Source organism: Mirounga leonina, unplaced genomic scaffold (assembly GCF_011800145.1).
Source record: "Mirounga leonina isolate KUSES-001 unplaced genomic scaffold, KU_Mleo_1.0 Mir_114, whole genome shotgun sequence".
Classification (NCBI taxonomy): domain Eukaryota; kingdom Metazoa; phylum Chordata; class Mammalia; order Carnivora; family Phocidae; genus Mirounga; species Mirounga leonina.
This window is the reverse complement of record NW_023270265.1, coordinates 12395528-12414067: the sequence shown is the minus strand read 5'-3', so window position 1 is coordinate 12414067 and position 18540 is coordinate 12395528. Positions and strand designations below refer to the sequence as shown.

General features: G+C 41.5%; 1 protein-coding gene across 4 annotated transcripts in view; it reads left to right on the top strand.

Annotated features, from left to right (window-relative positions):
• The first annotated feature begins 649 nt into the window (after window positions 1-649).
• The window catches only part of WAPL (WAPL cohesin release factor), an 89548-nt gene continuing 71657 nt past the window's right edge, over window positions 650-18540 (top strand). For 2 of the 4 annotated variants that reach the window (XM_035023239.1, XM_035023230.1), the window contains exons 1-2: window positions 651-1086; window positions 3815-4335. In XM_035023239.1, the coding sequence (XP_034879130.1) occupies window positions 3837-4335 (499 nt within the window). In that variant the 5' untranslated portion in view covers window positions 651-1086; window positions 3815-3836. Of the gene's footprint in view, window positions 1087-3814; window positions 4336-18540 lie in introns of those variants that run through there. The other 2 variants (XM_035023243.1, XM_035023234.1) reach the window with 2 other exon arrangements.

Genomic DNA, 18540 nt, shown 5'->3' with positions numbered 1-18540 from the left:
TCTCGGGGTCACTTTTAACCGGTGCGGGACAGACCCGAGAACTACGAACGTACGGGCCGAGGGGTCGGAAGGGGAGCATTTAAAGCTAGAACCGACATCACTCGCCGCGTTAGGTGCCCAGTGCTCCGAGCTTCCCGGTTCCCGCAGTCGTTACCTGCGCCGGGCCAGCACACGCCAGGCCGGGTTGGAGGGCGGTTCCGAGGCGCGAGCTCCCCGCCTCCCCGCTCTCGGGCCGTGGCCCGAGCAGGCCTGGCGCAGCTGCACAACCCACCGTCCCTAGACACCGGCCGGTCCCTTGGGGGGAAACGATTGACACAGCTGCCTGCACTGCGCCCCCCGGCCCTCCCCCGCGGCACCTGCGTCTCCCGGCGGGGCCAGGAGCTGGAATTGGCTCCCGAGCCCAGGCGAGTCAGCCCCGCCACGACCGCTCCTCCCGCCACCCGCTCCCGCGCCCGGTTCCGAGCAAAGAGACCTCGCGGACCCGGACTACAACTCCCGTCGGGCGCCACGGCCGGGCCAATGGCGGGCGCCGGAGCATGCGGGGAGCGGCGCCTGCGCGGCGGTTTGAGTAAGCGGCCGCGCGATTGGCTGCGGGGTCGGACGGCCGCGCGGGGCCTGTGGGAAGCGGAGTGACGGAGCGAGCGGCTGTTGGAGGAAGGAGGTGGGGGCCGGGAGTGCAAATGGCGTTGAGATGGTTCAGGGCCCTGTTCAAACTCCAGCGCTGACCATTCACCGGCGGAAACGGCGGCGCAGGAGGCGGCGGCGGCCTAGCGGGGGCACGTAGCGGGCTCCGGTATCGGCTCCGGCGGCGGCGGCGGCCAGGGAGGCCTAGGCCCGGGCCCGGCCGGTGGCGCTCAAGGCGGGGAGGGAAGTTGCGGTGCCGCCGCTCCTCCCCCCCTCCTGCACCGGGTTTCCTATTTACCCAGAGCGGAGTCGCGGGTTCTGACGGTGGCGGAGCCCCTTGCCTCTCTTCCCGCACAAGCCGGCCCTGTTCTCCCGCGCGGGACTCCCGCGCGCGTCCGTGGGCCGTTGGGAGCAGGAGAGGTGGAGGCGGCCCGAGGCCAAAGCACCCGCCAGGCGCCGAGGGTAAGTGAGGTCTCGGGCGGCTGCCTAGGCCCGGAGGGAGGGTGGGGGAGGCAGGGGTCTGGAAGTCTTGCTGTCTCACCCACACAGCCTCTGGGGAAGTTGGGCAGGGGAACGACCTGAAGAACTCTCTTTTCCCTCTTTTATTTTTCCTTTTTCTGAGTTCCTCCGGGCGGCTGCTGATTTACTTCCCTCCCCAAGCGCGGTCAAGTGCGTTGGTTTCAGCCCTGAGCCCTTCGCGGTCTTTCCTCCGCCCCTGGCCTCCACCGAGGCCTTACACTGCCTTGGGGATTCAGTGGCAGAGGCTTCCGGGGCGTCGGAAGCTACATCCCGTTCCTGGCGGTGGGGGTGGGGAGGAGAAAAGTTGCGTGAGCTTCCAGCCGGAGGGGGCCGCCTCTCCCGCTACCTCCGGGTGCACCGACCGCCCCCAGGTGAGGATTTCTGGGTGGTTAGCTTCGCCCTTTCCGGCTTTCACTCCTTAGTGGAAGCCTCTAAGCCCTTGGGGATCCTAAAGACGTTGCACTTGGTTGAGGGTTAACTGTGAGGACTTTTTATCCCAGCGCACTTTCCTGAAAATTCAACCTGGCTTTAGGCAGAAGGAAGGGCCCCACGACCGAAAAAGACTTAGTTGTGAATCATTCTTTCCTTTTTCGTTAGGGAAGTCTTTGGAGTTTGAAGCCTGAGCAAGACAGCCTGTGTATTTGAGATGTACTTAAAATATAATGTCAACTGTGTCTGCACACTTGAATTTATACGTACTTTACATCCTAGGCTTAGATAATGCCATCACAATTGTCTGTCTAGTGACTTTTCCAAAAAGACATGGAAAACTTGAAAGGAAGTCAAAAGTAGGGGATATTACGTAATGAGCACCCTGTATTAATCGTTAAGATTCAACAGTTATTTATTCTTAACCAAGTGTTTCTCATCTACACACTTTCCATTCCACATCCTTTAAAGCTAGAGAACTGCTTACGTTATTTCATTAGTATTTTAGTATATATTTATAAAAGATACGGACTCTTAAAGAACAAAAGCGTGATTTTCTTATCGCTTAATATATTTAACTCCTTTATATCAAGTGTTTGTCTGCAGACTTTCAACTTGCAACAGTGAATGCTTTGTGGTTCCAGGACCATTTTCCTCCTGGGTCCAAAGGAGCTCAAGTCTAGATTTTTGGTTTTTAGGTGATTACTACATTTTTAGGTGATTACTACCGTGAACTGTATACAAAACGTTCCAGCTTTGTTGGTGTATATGTAAATGTAGGTCTGTAGATCAGGGCTTTACATTCTTGGAGGAATGAAGTGACTTCATTCTGTTGTTCTTACAGATACCAAATATATTTAGTTTTGTTTAGACTATATGTAACAGGAAAGACAAAGATTCTTTAGCGTAAATCAACAGTAGATCGGGAAATAGATCTCTCTCAGGAAAAGGTTTTGTGTCATGTTAAAAGGTCTTCACACTATTTTCTCTTAATGAAGATCTGTATGATAGTTAACTTTGTCAAATTAGAATTGGTTTCTAACCAAATATGAGAGAGAAAAATCCTCTACTGAATATATATAAAATTAAGTTTATAGTGATATAAGTTCCAAGAATTTAAGTTAGTAAAGGAAAATTGTGTTTAAAGAATAGACCAAAATGGATTCAAAAGTAGAAGTCAAATGTCATTCCTGTTGTTGTATTTTAAATTTCAAGGTATGAAGATTTTCTTTTCAAAACCTAGACAATTGTTCTTTTTTTTAAAGGTGTATTTAATATAGCGATATTTAAACTTTAGAAGGTTGAAGTGTAGGAAATGGATAAGAATTGATAGTATTTAAAAAGGACTAACTCGCTTTAAAAACGTTTTATTCTTGATGTACTGTCCTCAATTTTTTTGTGTTGGTATTTATTATGTAGACACATCAGGTGAGTACATTTATCTCTTATAAAGCAAAGAGGAAAATAAAGTTACATGTTTCTGTTGCTTCGTTTAATAATCAGCAGACCAGTCTAATACGCTGGAGTTCACCAGCTTCAGAAAACATAACTTCAGCAAATGAGCACAGCACTATAGGGACAAGGAAGATAGAATAAGGAGATGACAAACTAGGGAATATTTTTCAAGTCACAGTTCAAACTACATTAGACCAAGAATCAGAATCTTTAAGATTGTTTTAAAAGCTGTAGATTCTAATACATGAGAAAATAGTACCATTTTTCTGACTTTTTTCCCTTTTTTCCCTTCATTTGAATAAATGAAGTTTCAAAGACCTGATTTAGTCAGTTATTTGATATTTCTGAGATCCTGAAAAATAACATTTTGTGTTTAAGATTTTATATTAGGAGTAATAACCCTATTCAGATTATTTTTTTAAGGTAACACTGATATTTATAAGAATAGTGCATAGATTCATTTGAAACTTAAAAAAACTGATGTTCCGCTCTTAAATTGGTTTTGGGGATAAGTTGGTTAGTCATTAGACTTAATTACTTTGTAAGTAGTTTGTGAATATGTACTCATTGAAATAAGGAAATTGAGATCTGGAAATCTATAGGATAAAAAATGAGCCCCTTTCTTTATACACCCTCCCCATATTTATTTAACCATTTTTAAAGGTTTATATCTTGAATGTTGAAAAGCCCCATGGGGAGACTCCCTGTTTCTTTTTTTTATATTCAGTGTTAACATTTATTAAGTATTTGGTGATTATATATATTCTTACATTTTTTTTTCCCACAGAGAATATGAAACAGGTGTCAAAATGACATCCAGATTTGGGAAAACATACAGTAGGAAAGGAGGAAATGGCAGTTCAAAATTTGATGAAGTCTTTTCCAACAAACGGACCACCCTTAGCACAAAATGGGGAGAGACCACATTTATGGCTAAATTAGGGCAGAAGAGGCCCAATTTCAAACCAGATATCCAAGAAATTCCGAAGAAACCTAAAGTGGAAGAAGAAAATACTGGAGATCCTTTTGGATTTGATAGTGATGATGAGTCTCTACCAGTTTCTTCAAAGAATTTAGCCCAGGGTAAGGGTTCCTCTTACTCAGAATCTAGTGAAGCTGCTCAGCTGGAAGAGGTCACTTCTGTACTTGAAGCTAATAGCAAAATTAGTCATGCAGTGGGTGAAGACAGTGTTGTATCTGATAAATGCTTACATTTGGAAGAAACTTTGGTTGGGAAAGAAAAGAGCACAAACCGTATCGTAGAAGATGATGCAAGCAAAAGTAGCTGTGCTAAATTAATGACTTCAGGTAAGTTTTTGAATTTCTTTATTCTGAGCCAGAAGAGCTTTGTGTAAGCCATTCAGTTACATGCTTTAAATTCTAAAATACCATGCTTCTTGGGTTTTCTTTCTGCATTTGTGATTAATGGGGACTATAGATAATTTTGTAGAAAAGACTTAAGAACTTTAAAGAAACCAATTGGGGGTTGAAATTTTACTTAAGCAACTTGGACATTAATGTTTCCAGGCTGTTACTCATGGTACATTTTGGGAATCGTTTTTCCAACATCCCTAACTCCATTTCCAGCAAGAAACATCTCTTTTTGTTGTCTTAGGATGACAGTATCTCATTTCTGTTACTGTGGAGGATTTGTATTGTTAATGATAAAGGAAATGAGATGAGCATTTACAATGAGGATTAAGTTTAGGAGTGTTAGGCTTTCCTTCAAAACTAGTTTAGAAAGATCAAGGAGGTATTGTGGAAACCTTGAAGAATTGAACTTCATTGCAATCTGAGATTTGTTTGGAGTCTGGTGCTGGTAGCAACTTGTATTAATAGATTTTAATCCACAAAACCAGTTGTATTTTTAAAGTGTTAATTTGTAAATCTGGCATCTAGAGTTCATTCAAAAAACAATATATTTTGTCCGTTTTACCTCTAGTCCTTTTGTAAAAGACTTGAGACTTACAGTAGCTGGTAAAAGTGCAATTAATTAAAAGACCAAAGAACTGAGATTGGAGGTAGCAGGAGAGATAGCATGCTTGCTTTATTAGCAGTAGGACAAGGATGGCACTGTGGTTGAAAACAGACCTTAGATTTCAACTTCCTGGCAAGGTTTGGTGATACAAAAGGTTATATAGATCTCATATTTTGAAAGGAAGTAAAGACAAAACTTCCTAGTACTGAATTCTTTTTTTTTTTTTTTGAGAGAGAGAATAGAGAGAGAGAGAGAGCACATGAGAAGGGGGAGGGTCAGAGGGAGAAGCAGGCTCCCCGCTGAGCAGGGAGCCCGATGCGGGACTCGATCCCAGGACTCCAGGATCATGACCTGAGCCGAAGGCAGTCGCTTAACCAACTGAGCCACCCAGGCGCCCCTAGTACTGAATTCTTAAGAGGAGTTTGTCCTTGAGGCTTAATATAAGTGCCTCAAACAGTATAATAAAAGACTTTGCCTTGCATAGTTTTACTAAAAATGCTGAACATTTTTCACTCTTTTTCTCACCCTTGGATGAGAGGATGAGCCAGCTGTTACTGTCATTCCCTTGATTCTCCCGGTTAATTCTGATTTGGCTGTTCTTATGCTTTGCCCACATTTTCTTCCGAAGCATTGTTCAAAACTTAAGGTTAGGATAAACTTTCATTAAAAAAATAGCTTAAAAACTGTTTCCCAGATCAGCTCCTAAAAACATAATCATAGGACTGTTGAACCAAAATAAACTAACTCAGGTCTCTTTACTTTATAGATGAGGCTCAAAGAGGTAAAGTGACTATCCAAGGGTGGCTAGTGGCACAATTAGACTGAGATTTATTTATCAATTTTTAACATGTTGAGCGCATACTGTGTGCCCTGCACTGTGATAGGCTGTGGGAGTGCTGTTCCACTTCAGTTATCCAGTGTTCTTACTGCTGTGTCTTGACCTCCGATAGTTAATCCACAGTTGGGGTACATAGCCTGGAGGAAGGAAGATGAGGCTGAGGAAATGGCGAAACTGGTCAAGGAAGGCAGACACAGCTTCCCCAAGTGCTGTCTTTGTGAGAACAGGGCATCACTGGCAGGCAGAGGGTAATGGGATGAATGTTTAGGTAGAGGGACAATACAAACTTAGAAATTAAATATACGTAGACAGCAGTTGCTTATATAGTTTTGCTAATGTTAACATCTGTATCTGTCCACACTGCCATATGAAATTGTTAGGGGAGAACTGGAAGCAGTTTTCTGTAGAAATGAGATACTAGCTTCCCAGTCTGATACAGCTAAATTGTAGTGCTGCTGCTAACTGTGGACTGACTGGGAACCCAGACTCCGTTATCATAGTTTTGTGAGGAGAAAATGTGTACTAAAATACAGATGAATAGATGTTTGAGAACATCTTGTCCCTCTTCCTTCTTCACGAGGTATCCTTAGTGGAAAGGGCATGGGGCAGCACTATGCATATTTTTTTTTTCTCTTTTCCCTTGACCACCCAGAGCTGCAGCAACCCTGGCAGCCCTCTGTAGGATAAGAAGAGATCCTTGAAGGAATGCTTTTAGTTCTCATGGTAGTCATCTTCTAAGTTCTTAAAAACCATTTATAGGTCTGTATGTTTATAAGTTGATTATAGTTTTGGAAATACTTGTGTATGTTATAACCTTCCTTTTCTTTACCCCTATCCTCTTAACATTTGGGCATTTCCCTGTTTCTAGACTTCTCGCATTATGTCTGTCAGATTGTCATCGCCTTTACTCTCCTTGAGCAAGCCTTCTGGTTTTAGTTGAAGTTTAGAAACCCAAACTTAAATTTTTTATAAAGGGGGTCTTTATAAATGGAAAGTGGTTGCTAACCTTTTTTGAACTAAAGATCCTTTGAGAATGATAAAATTTTGGACTCAAGATAAAACTGTATGTGTTAATGTCTCAGAACTCCCTTGCAGGTCATTTTTACACACTTTATTCAAGAGCCTTTGAGAAATTTTGTGGTAAAGTTTGTTCAAAGTGCACTAGCTAAATTCCATAGTATCCTTCCAGTGGAATTCAGACCATTTTCACTGTAGAATTATATCACATCAGTGAAAAGGCCTTATCCAAGTTCAAATTTACTGTATCACTTCTCCTGGCATTAAGTTAAGGTGCATCTCTTTCTCCAAAGGGGAATATGTAGTTAATTTTTAGCTACTATTAAAATTCTTTCATATATATATTATAATATTTTATACCAGGTAGCACTTTTAAAAACTGTGGCTTATTTGGAGAGGAAATGCAGAATGAGGTCATGATAAAATGTATTATTGTTACCATTTTCCAAATAGATGTTTGATGGGAAAGAGAATTAGAAGCAAGATTACAAACTGTGAATGAGAACCGGAAGGAAGGGTTGAGTTGCTAAAATGTCCCTAACTTTTCATTTAAAAAACAAAACACTTAGGGGCACCTGGGTGACTCAGTCGGTTAAGGGTCTGCCTTCAGCTCAGGTCATGATCGCAGGGCCCTGGGATTGAGCCTCCTGTCAGGCACCCTGCTCAGTGGGGAGTCTACTTCTCCCTCTTCCTCTGCCCCCCCCCCATTTGCTCTACACTTTCTCCACCTCCCATCCTGGATGATGATGATTATTATTTTTAAAGATTTTATTTATTTATTTGAGAGAGACCGAGATAGCATGAGAGAGCATGAGCAGGAATGAGAGGGAGAAGCAGGCTCCCTGCGGGGCTCGATTCCAGGACGCTGGGATCATGACCTGAGCCGAAGGCAGACGCTTAACCGACGGAGCCACCCAGGTGCCCCCTACTCCCTGGATTATTTTGAAGATTTATGTATTTATTTGGGAGGGTGGGCAGCGAGGGAAAGAGAGTGTGTGTGCATGGTGAGAGGGAGAGAAGCAGACTCCCTGCTGAGCACGGAGCCCAGATGTGGGACTTGGGGGCTTGATTTCATGACCCTGAGATTATAACTCAAGCTGAAATCAAGAGTCAGACCGTTAACCAACTGAACCACCTGGGTACTCCTCCTTGGATTATTACTATGTTTTATTTTTTAAAGATTTTATTTATTAGGGAGAGAGAGCACACATGCAACAGAGGGAGAGAGGAAGAGGGAGAAGCAGATTCCCCGCTGAGCAGGGAGCCTGATGTGGGGCTCCATCTCGGGACCCTGAGATAACCCGAGCCAAAGTCAGATGCTTAACCAACTGAGCGCCCCAGGCACCCCTCCCTGGATTATTTTAATGCAGATTCAGGACTTGTATTTTATCTGCAAATACTTAAGTTGTAATTGCTGCTCAAGTGAGTTCTCAAACAGGTGTGCCACTTAAAATGGCCCTTAGCAGGACCTAAAGGTTTGCCCTTCTAAGAGGTCTTGGAATATTCTTTAAAGTGTTGAATCCAGGGCTGTGTGCATTAGGGGCAAAAGAAGGCTTCTCTTGCTTTTTGTATGAGGCTACTTCCATTTTCCATCTTTGTGCTTTCTGCTACAGGTTTTTAACCTGGACTCTAGAATAAAGTATGTAAAGACTTATATTTCTACTTGGCACACTTTCCTTGCCAGCCAGCTGGGATTCAGTCTACACATCCTGCCAAATATTGAGATAACTACTGCATAGTCTCTTAATTTGCATGACTGGTTTTGTAGCCAGTACATTTTTTCCATTTGCTTAAAGCTGTACCGAGTGTTTGTGTGTTAGAGGGATGTTATTGTCAGGAATTTAAGAACTTTGATTTGGAACTGAAGCTGATTTTTAGAAAGGGATGCATTGTTCTATTCCTGAAAGCTTAAAGTAGGCCAGGAACTTGTGAAGTGAGATGAGATTTTCATCTGCTTACTGGATAAAGTATAGGTGATTAATGAGGATTATTAAAGAAGTCTGAAAGTATATCATCAACAGTTTCTAGCTTTCATTTAGGTATTGAATGTATTTGTTTAGAATATATTTAAGTCATACCTAAAATTCTTTTAAGAGAAGTAGATAAGAGACCTGTTATTTATTTAGCTCCTACTTTATTTTGAGCCCTTTATAGATTAGTCTGTCCTTAATCACAACTATATAAGCCAGGCTTTATTTCCATTTTATAGAGGGTAAAGCACAGGTCAGTGAATAATTTGAATTATTAGCAGAAGATCTGAAAAACAACCAAAATGTTATTTTCATGAATGAACATAATTTTATCATATTTAAAGACTTATATTTAAAATAACATGTCACTGGGGCGCCTGGGTGGCTCTAGATTTTGGCTCAGAGCAAGCCCGGCATCTGGCTCCTTGCTCAGCGGGGAGTCTGCTGGAGATTCTCTCCCACCCCGCCCCCCAACTCGTGCACTCTCTCTCTCTCAGATAAATCTTTAAAAAAATAAGTGTCACTGTACAGTTTTATGTTGATGTTGGAAATGACTGATCGGAACATATTATGGATTCCCTCCTGTTGCTATTTAAATAATTTTCTTTTTAATAAGAATTGTGGTCTAAGTAATTATAATAGTGAATAAAACTGACCTTATTTTTATAAGTAATAAGTATCTTCTATTTTTAATTTTTTGTGTTATATACAAATGGAAATGCAATATGCAAATTCTGAAAGACATTGTAATTTTATTTTGTCCTAAAGTAGAACTTTTTTTAGTTTATTTATTTCTCTTAAAGATTTTATTTATTTATTTGACAGCGAGAGCAGGAACAAGCAGGGGGAGTGGGAGAGGGAGGAGCAGGCTTCCCGCCGAGCAGGGAGCCCGTTGCGGGGCTCCATCCCAGGACCCTGGGATCATGACCTGAGCCAAAGGCAGACACTCAACCATCTGAGCCACCCAGGTGCCCCAATAAATAAACTTTTTAAAAACGAAAAGAAAAATACAAGGTCATATGAGAGTGTATAATAGGCTATTTACCTGGTCTGAATGAGGGGTAGGGACAGGGCTGACATTTAACTTGGGACTGGCTGCTATACTGAGCAAGGATAAAAGTGGCAGAGCTTAGTGGCATGGGAAGTGAGGAAGATGGAGACATTAAGAATGATTCTCAGGTATTTAATGTGAGCACCTGAGCAAATGGTAATGTCATTCATTGAGATAAATGGACATTTTGAGGGCAAGTTCATCAGTTCAGGTTTGTGCACATTGGATTTGAAGTATTTGTGAGGGATAGGATATGCTGGTATGGAACTTAGATAAGAATTTTTGGTTGAAGATAATACATTTGAGATTCAGCATATAAATGTTATTTGAGGGGTGCCTGGGTGGCTTAGTTAAGGGTCTGTGACTCTTGGTCTCAGCTCAGGTCTTGATTTCAGGGTCGTGTGTTCAAGCCTTGTGTTGGGCTCCATGCTGTGTGTGGAACCTACTTAAAATAAATGAGTGAGTGAATGAATGAATGAATAAATAAATGTTATTTGAAATTATAGGATTAGATGAAGTCATTGAGGAGAATGTAAGAGGAAAAAGCACTGAGCTATGAAGAACTTGTAATACTTGATGGAGACAAGAAGAAGAAAAACTAGATAAGGAAATTGAATAAGAGTAGCTAGAGCATCAGTAGGAACATTGAGTCAGTGCTATTTTATAGAAGCCAGCAGAAAGATGTTCATGAAGGATCAACTGAATTGGAATGCTATTGCAAGATCAACAAGAATGAGGACTGCAAAGCTGGCATTGGAGTGTGCAACTTGGGTTGGAACAGTCTGAGTAGTGAGTACATAGTGAAGGTAGGGGTAGCAAGAGTGTACACAACTTGTTAACGATGTTTGAAGGGGAGGAGAGAGGTTCTGAAAAGTTACCAGGTGATGAGGGGTTTGGGAAGGTTTGATTGCATGGGAGAGCCTTGCAGCATAAGCTTCAAAGCATAGCGGGGAGAGTGGTCTTGGGAGAAGGGATGCCGAATTTTCTGAAGAGGAGGAATGATGGATGAGAATGTGAGCTTACTGAGAGGTGGAAGATAAGGTGGTTTATGGAGGAAAGCATTTTTCCCCCCATGAAATGATAGAAGAGGTTATCTCTGAAAGCGGGAAAGAAGGGCAAGGAAATGTGAGGGCCAGAGTGAAGAAACAAAGGGTTCAAACTGGTGTTGCAGAAAATGGAAGGAAGGAGCTGTGTAGAGAGAATTTCTGGACATTAATGAGGCCTTAGTGAAGATTGTATCGTTAGAAACTCAACGGTTTCTAACTCACTTACCTCATTGTGTTAGTGCCCCTCCCCCCACCTTTAGTAGGTCCTGTTAGCCAGAACCTGCACAGAATATAGAATATTGGATAGGAAAATTAGATTATCCTGGATTGTCATTTTTGTCTGACAAGATGTGGCATGACCAGATAGAGAAGAAAGGATTTAGGGTATTGTCCAGAGAGTGACTGAAATGATGGACTATAGAATTTAAAATATTTAGGAACTGGACAAGGCTGGTGGGTAGGAGAAAGGAGAGAAGAGGGTCAGTATCCTGAGAGTCTTATTAAATAGAAGTCAAGAATGGGGTTACTGGAACAGGTTGGATAGTTAGTAGGTTGTGATTGAGAAGTGGGTTATCTGATTTTAATTTTAAGAGGTGAAGCGTTCTAGGACAGGAAAAGTTTCTGCATGAAACTGAGAATTGGTGTCTGAGCTGGAATGTAGAAGACTATGGATGGGAGAAGGTTAAAGAACCGTGAGGTCAGGAGATTGGGATTTGGTGGAATTCAGCATGATAGCAAGACTGGCATGAGGGGTAAGTTATAAATCCTGTGTAAAACCCTTAAATGAAGAATAAGAGGTTAGATGACAGGTAAGGGGAAGATTAGAGGGTAACTAGCTAAGTGGCACAAGCCTCAAAAGAATAGGCCTTTATAAGAGGGTGGAGTAATAATAGTTTTATAAACAGGCTCTAGAGAGCCAGCATACCAGTGACCCCAAAGCATCCTACTCTCAGATACTTAAAGGGGTTGCAGGAAAACAGGCATGTGTAGTCAGGGTTCAGCTAGGGCATGGAAGTGGTAGAGGGAATTAATCCCCAGGTATATGTGAGTGTCCTGATCACCTGCGTGCTTTAGACTTAAGGGTTTGGGTGGTGGTGGTGCTCAGTTGTTGGATTATGAGATTGGAAAGAAGTACAGATACATTTTGAGTATTGAAATTCAGGAGAAGGTAGATCACAAGATGTGTTTACATTTTGGATCCTGACCTAGAGAAACATGAGAAGCATGGTGGCTTTAGAACCAAATTTTCCTATAGCAGTTTAAAACCATATATATGTGTAAAAGATTTATTGAGAGAGAGACAGCACACATGCGTGTGCACATGGGGGGAGGGGCCCAGGGAAAGAACCTTCAAGCACAGACCCCCTGCTGAGCACGGAGACTGACTCTGGGCTCCGTCCCAGGACCTATGAGATCATGACTGGAGCCAAAACCAAGAGCTGGATGCTTAACTGACTGAGCCACCCAGGCACCCCTCCCCGTATATTTTTTTTGTTCCAGTCTTGATTTATCAGTCAGGGTCCCAACTGGAAATATGTGGCATGCCCCAATTAGGCTAATGCCAGGAAAGTGTATTTATAAAGGAGCTGTTTACAAAGGTGTGGGGAGAATGTTAGGGGAAGCTCAAAGGATGGTGTCGTAGGCTTGGTTAGCTGCAGTGAAGCTATTATCACCCATTTTCACAGGGACAAGAGATCATCTGAGCCGTAGAGAGGAAGCCACCTCAAGAGGAGCAGTATCCTTCTGTTGAGGGGCTTAATAAGCAAAGTGCTGGAGGGGTAACGTACCCTGAACCTAAATTTCCTCTTTCCCTCCTTTGTACTGCTGGGGCTCCTCATGGGTAGAACCCAGTGGAAGAAGTAAGGAAACCTTGATATACAGATCAGCCGCCTGAGAGGGCTGAGATCAGGGTGGAGAGTGGATCTGGAAGGACAAGTGGAAAATACCTGTTGTAGTATCTTAAAACTGTAAAGTTCTATGGAAACACATATGATTGTGTGATTATTATCAAGGTACAGAATATTTCTATTATCTCGAAAGTTCCGCATGCTCCTTTTTGGTCAGTCCCTTCTCTCACTTCCAACCCCTGGGATCCACTGATCTGTTTTCTGTCTCTGGTTTTTATCTTTTCCAAAATGTCATATACATGGATGGGATCATGTGGTATGTAGCCTTATCAGTCTGTTTTCTTTCAGTTAGCATAATGCTTTTAAAGAGTCTTCCATGTAACAGTAGTTCATTCCTTTTTAATTGCTGAGTAGTAGTCTATTATATATGTACTGTAATTCATTCATTAGCTGAAGGACATTTGGATTGTTTTTAGTTTGGGGCAATTATGAATGAAGCTGCTATAAACATTCACATTTAGGTTTTTGTTAGACATATGTCCTCATTACTCTTGGGTAAGTACCTAGGAGTGGGATTGCTGGTCATGAAAACATTGATCTTAAATTTAAATGCTTTCAAAGGGTATAATTTCCTATAAAATAATTTTAAAATAACACATTTAACTTGAGTGTCAGTGATTTTTTTTTAACCTTTTTATTGTAAAATAAAACATGGATACAGAAAACCAGACAATATAATGTATAAAAATGTTTAGTTCAATGAATTATTTATAAGAGCAACACCCTTATAACCAACACCCACATTAAGAAATAGAATTTTGGCAGCCATTCTAGAATCTCTTCCATCTGTCCCTTCACCCCCACCATAATTGCTCTCCTGTCTTTTATCATAATCTCTTTCTTACTTGCAAGTGCCATAATTATTTACTGTTCACTTTCATACATTAAAAAAAAATAATAAAAGAACAAGTTCTTCTTTAACAGCCAGATTTTACAATACTCCTTTTTCTTTTTGAAATTGTATTTCTGTTCCACTTCCCCTTCAGAATTTTATCCTAATGAACATATTTATGCTTAGCTTTTTAATGGCCATTCTTTTCATAATTCTTCGTACAAAAATGTGTATACCTATTTAAATTTAAACTTCTAAGAATTTTCTGTGATTGTAATGCTCTAAGTATTTAAAAATTCTTCTAGATTATTATGAGCACGGTTATTAGTGCGTAATTGATCAAATATGAATGCTATACATTTCAAAGGCAAAATTTTTGGAAATGTACATCTTAATGACAGGTGGGGCTTTTTCCAATTCATGCGTATGACTACCATTGCTAGAATAAGAAAAAGCTTTGGCATCAGTCTGTTCTTGTTTTTCAATACATGTAAGTGTTGAGAAACCATATTGACAAAAATAAGAATGGGTAGAGTTGTTACACCAGTTTCTATTTGGAAAGCAGTAATTGGAAACTACCTGACATACAAGGGATGTTGCCCAGACATTACAGTTACTCAGGTAGGAAGCACAGAAGCCAGTAATCTATCATGTTGTTTCTTTATAGGTTATGCCAGAATTGGAGCAATGTATCACAGTAAGATTAGGGATGGTGAGCAATATGCTATTATTCATAATGTGGGAGAATGATTAAACCAGGTGGGTTGGCACATCAGTTTTTGGAGCAGAGTAGAATTGAGGATTTGGAAATGAATTTCATTAAACCTCAGTTGTGCCTATATATATATTTTGAAAGGTTTTAGTGTAACTTTGGGGGTCTGTATATTTAGTTTGAAGAGTTAATTGCCACCTGGAAGGTTGGGACCACTGGTTGAAGAGTGACTGGGGTATGTAGTACCTTTCCTGTCTCCTGGTGGACAGAGATGGGCAGCTTGAGCAGGAGCCACGGTAGCAAATAAGCTCCTTGACTTGCTGGTAGGTTGTCACAGTTAACACAGGTTTATTGATTGGGGAAGCGGGGAGGTTGAGTTGATTTGGTGTATCTTTGTAGTGGGCCCAGCTGAGTAGTACTTTTGAAGTTATTTTATATTTACTGCCTTTTTTTTTTTTTTTTACTGTTTTATCTTTTAAAGTACATGTAAATTTGGTGTTTGATAGGTATGCTTTATAAAATATAAAAATGTCTTAAATGATCAGTTAAAATGCCCTTTATTTTTTTAAGTACCTTTTACCATTCAAATCTTTGAGTAAAATCGATCCACTGAAGAAGTGCCATATTTTTCCTTTGGCTTCTTAGGTGCCTCTGATAAATAGCCACATATTCTTGTTGACAGTGAAAAAAAATCCATTCCCTTCCACAGAAGCAAATGCTGTTTACAATTTCTTTTTTTTTTTCTTTTAAAGATTTTATTTATTTATTTGACAAAGAGAGAGAGTTAGTGAGAGCAGGAACACAAGCGGGGGAGTGGGAGAGGGAGAAGCAGGCTTCCCGCCGAGCAGGGAGCCCGATGCGGGGCTCGATCCCAGGACCCTGGGATCATGACCTGAGCCGAAGGCAGACGCTTAATGACTGAGCCACCCAGGCGCCCCTGCCTCATTCTTTTTTAAGAGTTACATATTATTTAGATATGTGGCTGTATGATAATTTAAGTAGTTCTTTATTGATGGGTGTTCGTATTGTTTATGAAGGCAAAAACCAGGAAAGTTGTAGTGAGTTTCTTATTATTTTATTTCGTAACTATTTATAGAGTAAATGGTTATAAATTAAAACTGCTTGTTCAAGGGTAAGTTCATTTCTTTGACATGTACATTTTTAATTTTAAAAGATATTACCAAATTGTCCTTTGTAGTGGTTATACTAAGATATGCTTCTACAGAAATGTAGTTTTATTTTTGTTGCTTTTAAGTATTTCTTTGTATGAGCAGACCACTTTATTGACTGGCCTGTTAATGGATATTCAGATTTCATTGTTTTGGAATGATGTTGGTACACATACATCTGTTTTGCTGAACCAGGTGGAATTGCTAATATTCGATTATTTTTATTCATTTATTTGAAAGATTGAGAGAGAGCGAGAGAGAGAGTGCGTGCACATGAACGGGAGGGGCAGAGGCAGTGGGAGAGGGAGAGAGAATCTCAAGCAGACTCCTCGCTGAGTGTGGAGGCTAACTCAGGGCTCTGTCCCACAACTATGAGATGATGACCTGAGCCGAAAACAAGAGTTGGACACTCAACCCCTGAGCCACTCAGGCGCCCCTATCTATCTATTTATCTATTATCTATTTATTTAGAGAGTGTTCAAGTGGGCGTGGGGCAGAGGGGGAGAGAGAGACTCTTAAGTAGGCTCCACACCCAGTGTGGAGCCCAGTGCGCCAGGCTTGAACTCATGACCCTGAGATCAAGACCTGAGCTAATATCAAGAGCCACACAGGGCGCCTGAGTGGCTCAGTTGGTTAAGCGACTGCCTTCAGCTCAGGTCATGATCCTGGAGTCCCCGGATCGAGTCCCGCATCGGGCTCCCTGCTCAGCGGGGAGTCTGCTTCTCCCTCTGACCCTCCTACCTCTCATGCTCTCTGTCTCTCATTCTTTCTCTCTCAAATAAATAAATAAAATCTTAAAAAAAAAAAAAGGGCCATACAGTCTCCCTTGTTGAATATCCTTTTTTTTTTTTCTTCTAAAGATTTTATTTATTCATTTGAGACACAGAGACACAGAAAGAGACAGCACAAGCAGGGGGAGAGGCAGACAGAGGGAGAAGCAGGCTCCTCGCTGAGCCAGGAGCCCATTGTGGGGCTTGATCCCAGGACCCTGGGATCACGACTTGAGCTGAAGGCAGATGCTTAACCATCTCAGCCACCCAGCTGCCCCTGAATAGCCTTTCTTATTGAGTGACTGGTCAAGTTTCTTGATCATTTTTTTATTGGGCATCTTTTTATTAGTTATAGGCATTATTATGTAGTGTCAATACCCTCCATTCTGGTTTGTCTGGTAGTTCTCTTAAATAGTGTTGTTTTATGGACAGATTTAATTTTGATGAAATTAAATTACTTTTCCTTTATGGTTAATGCTGTTTGTATCTTGTGAAGAAAACTTTCCCTGCCTGAGGTCATAAAGATACACTCCTGTATTCTAAAAAAAAACTTTGCTTTTTCTCCATATTTAGGTCTCTAATTCATCTGGATGTGTAGGAGTTCTTATTTATTTATTTATTATTTTTTATTTATTTGAGAGAGAGAGGGTCAGAGGGAGAAGCAGACTACCCGCTGAGCAGGGAGCCCGATGCGGGACTCAATTCCGGGACTCCAGGATCATGACCTGAGCCGAAGGCATTCGCTTAACCAACGGAGCCACCCAGGCGCCCCTTAATTTATCATTTAAAGATTTTTATTTATTCATGAATCTCTGGTCAAACTTACCTTCCCAACTTCTTAAATACTTCAGAGAGTATACTCACAGAAGCCTTAAATCATCCCACCTCTTTATTCCTTTATAAAACTATGTATACTCCTAAGAGAGACACAGTGATAGAGGGAACACAAGCAGGTGGAGTGGGAGAGGGAGAAGCAGGCTTCCCAAGCAGCAGGGAGCCGGATGCGGGGCTTCATGCAGGGCTCTATCCCAGGACCTTGGGATCATGACTTGAGCCGAAGGCAGATGCTTAACGACTGAGCCACCCATGCGCCCTTGTTTTTATTCTTAAGGGAATCATCCATTTCCTTTCAAACTTAAGAATCCTGTAGGGAATAATGGGCATTTAATTAATCTTTTATGTGAGGTTGCTTACTGTGTTTTAGACAAGTAGTATGAGGCCTAGGGAGAGAATATGGCTTGCCAAATTTTTACATATCTAGTTATTTGCTTTTCAAATTCCATGTAGTTTTCTTAAGATAATTCTCTCCCTTACCTACCTAACATATAAAAGATTGAGTAATAATCTAGTGATGTTGGGGCGCCTGACTGACTCACTCGGAAGAGTGTATGACTCTTGATCTCGGGGTTGTAAGTTCGAGCCCCACATTGGGTGTAGAGATAACTTAAATGAATACATTTTATTTTATTTTTTTAAAGATTTTATTTATTTGACAGAGAGACACAGCGTGAGAGGGAACACAAGCAGGGGGGGTGGGAGCGGGGGGAGAAGCAGGCTCCCCACAGAGCAGGGAGCCCCATGCGGGACTCGATCCCAGGACCCTGGGATCATGACCTGAGCTGAAGGCAGTCGTTTAACCAACTGAGCCACCCAGGCGCCCTAAATGAATACATTTTAAAAATAATACCTATTGATGTTAAAAGGCATTTATTAAGTATCTGATAGCAGATGGTGCTGGCTAAGTCTTGAATTGAGAACTTTCTACACATCCAGTCTTGACCCTCTAGCTTGAGCAACAGTAGGCCTTAGAATGTGGTTTTGGATTCCTTGCATGAAGCTGGTAGACACAGGACACACAAGGGAGTATTGATGAACTTATATATTAGAGCCCACTAAGAAAAGTCTTGCTAAAAGATTATTAAAAATAATGTCCTATGTTGTGGCAAAGTAGTAATAGCTATTATAATTTGCATTCATGTGATGCTGTATAACCTGTAAAATATCCTTAAATATATTACCTTTTTTTTTATTTTTTAATTTTTAATTTTTTTAAAAGATTTTATTTATTTAACAGAGAGATAGCGAGAGCAGGAACACAAGCAGGGCGAGTGGGAGAGGGAGAAGCAGGCTTCCTGCCAAGCAGGGAGCCCGATGCAGGACTCGATCCCAGGACCCTGGGATCATGACCTGAGCCGAAGGCAGACGCTTAACGACTGAGCCACC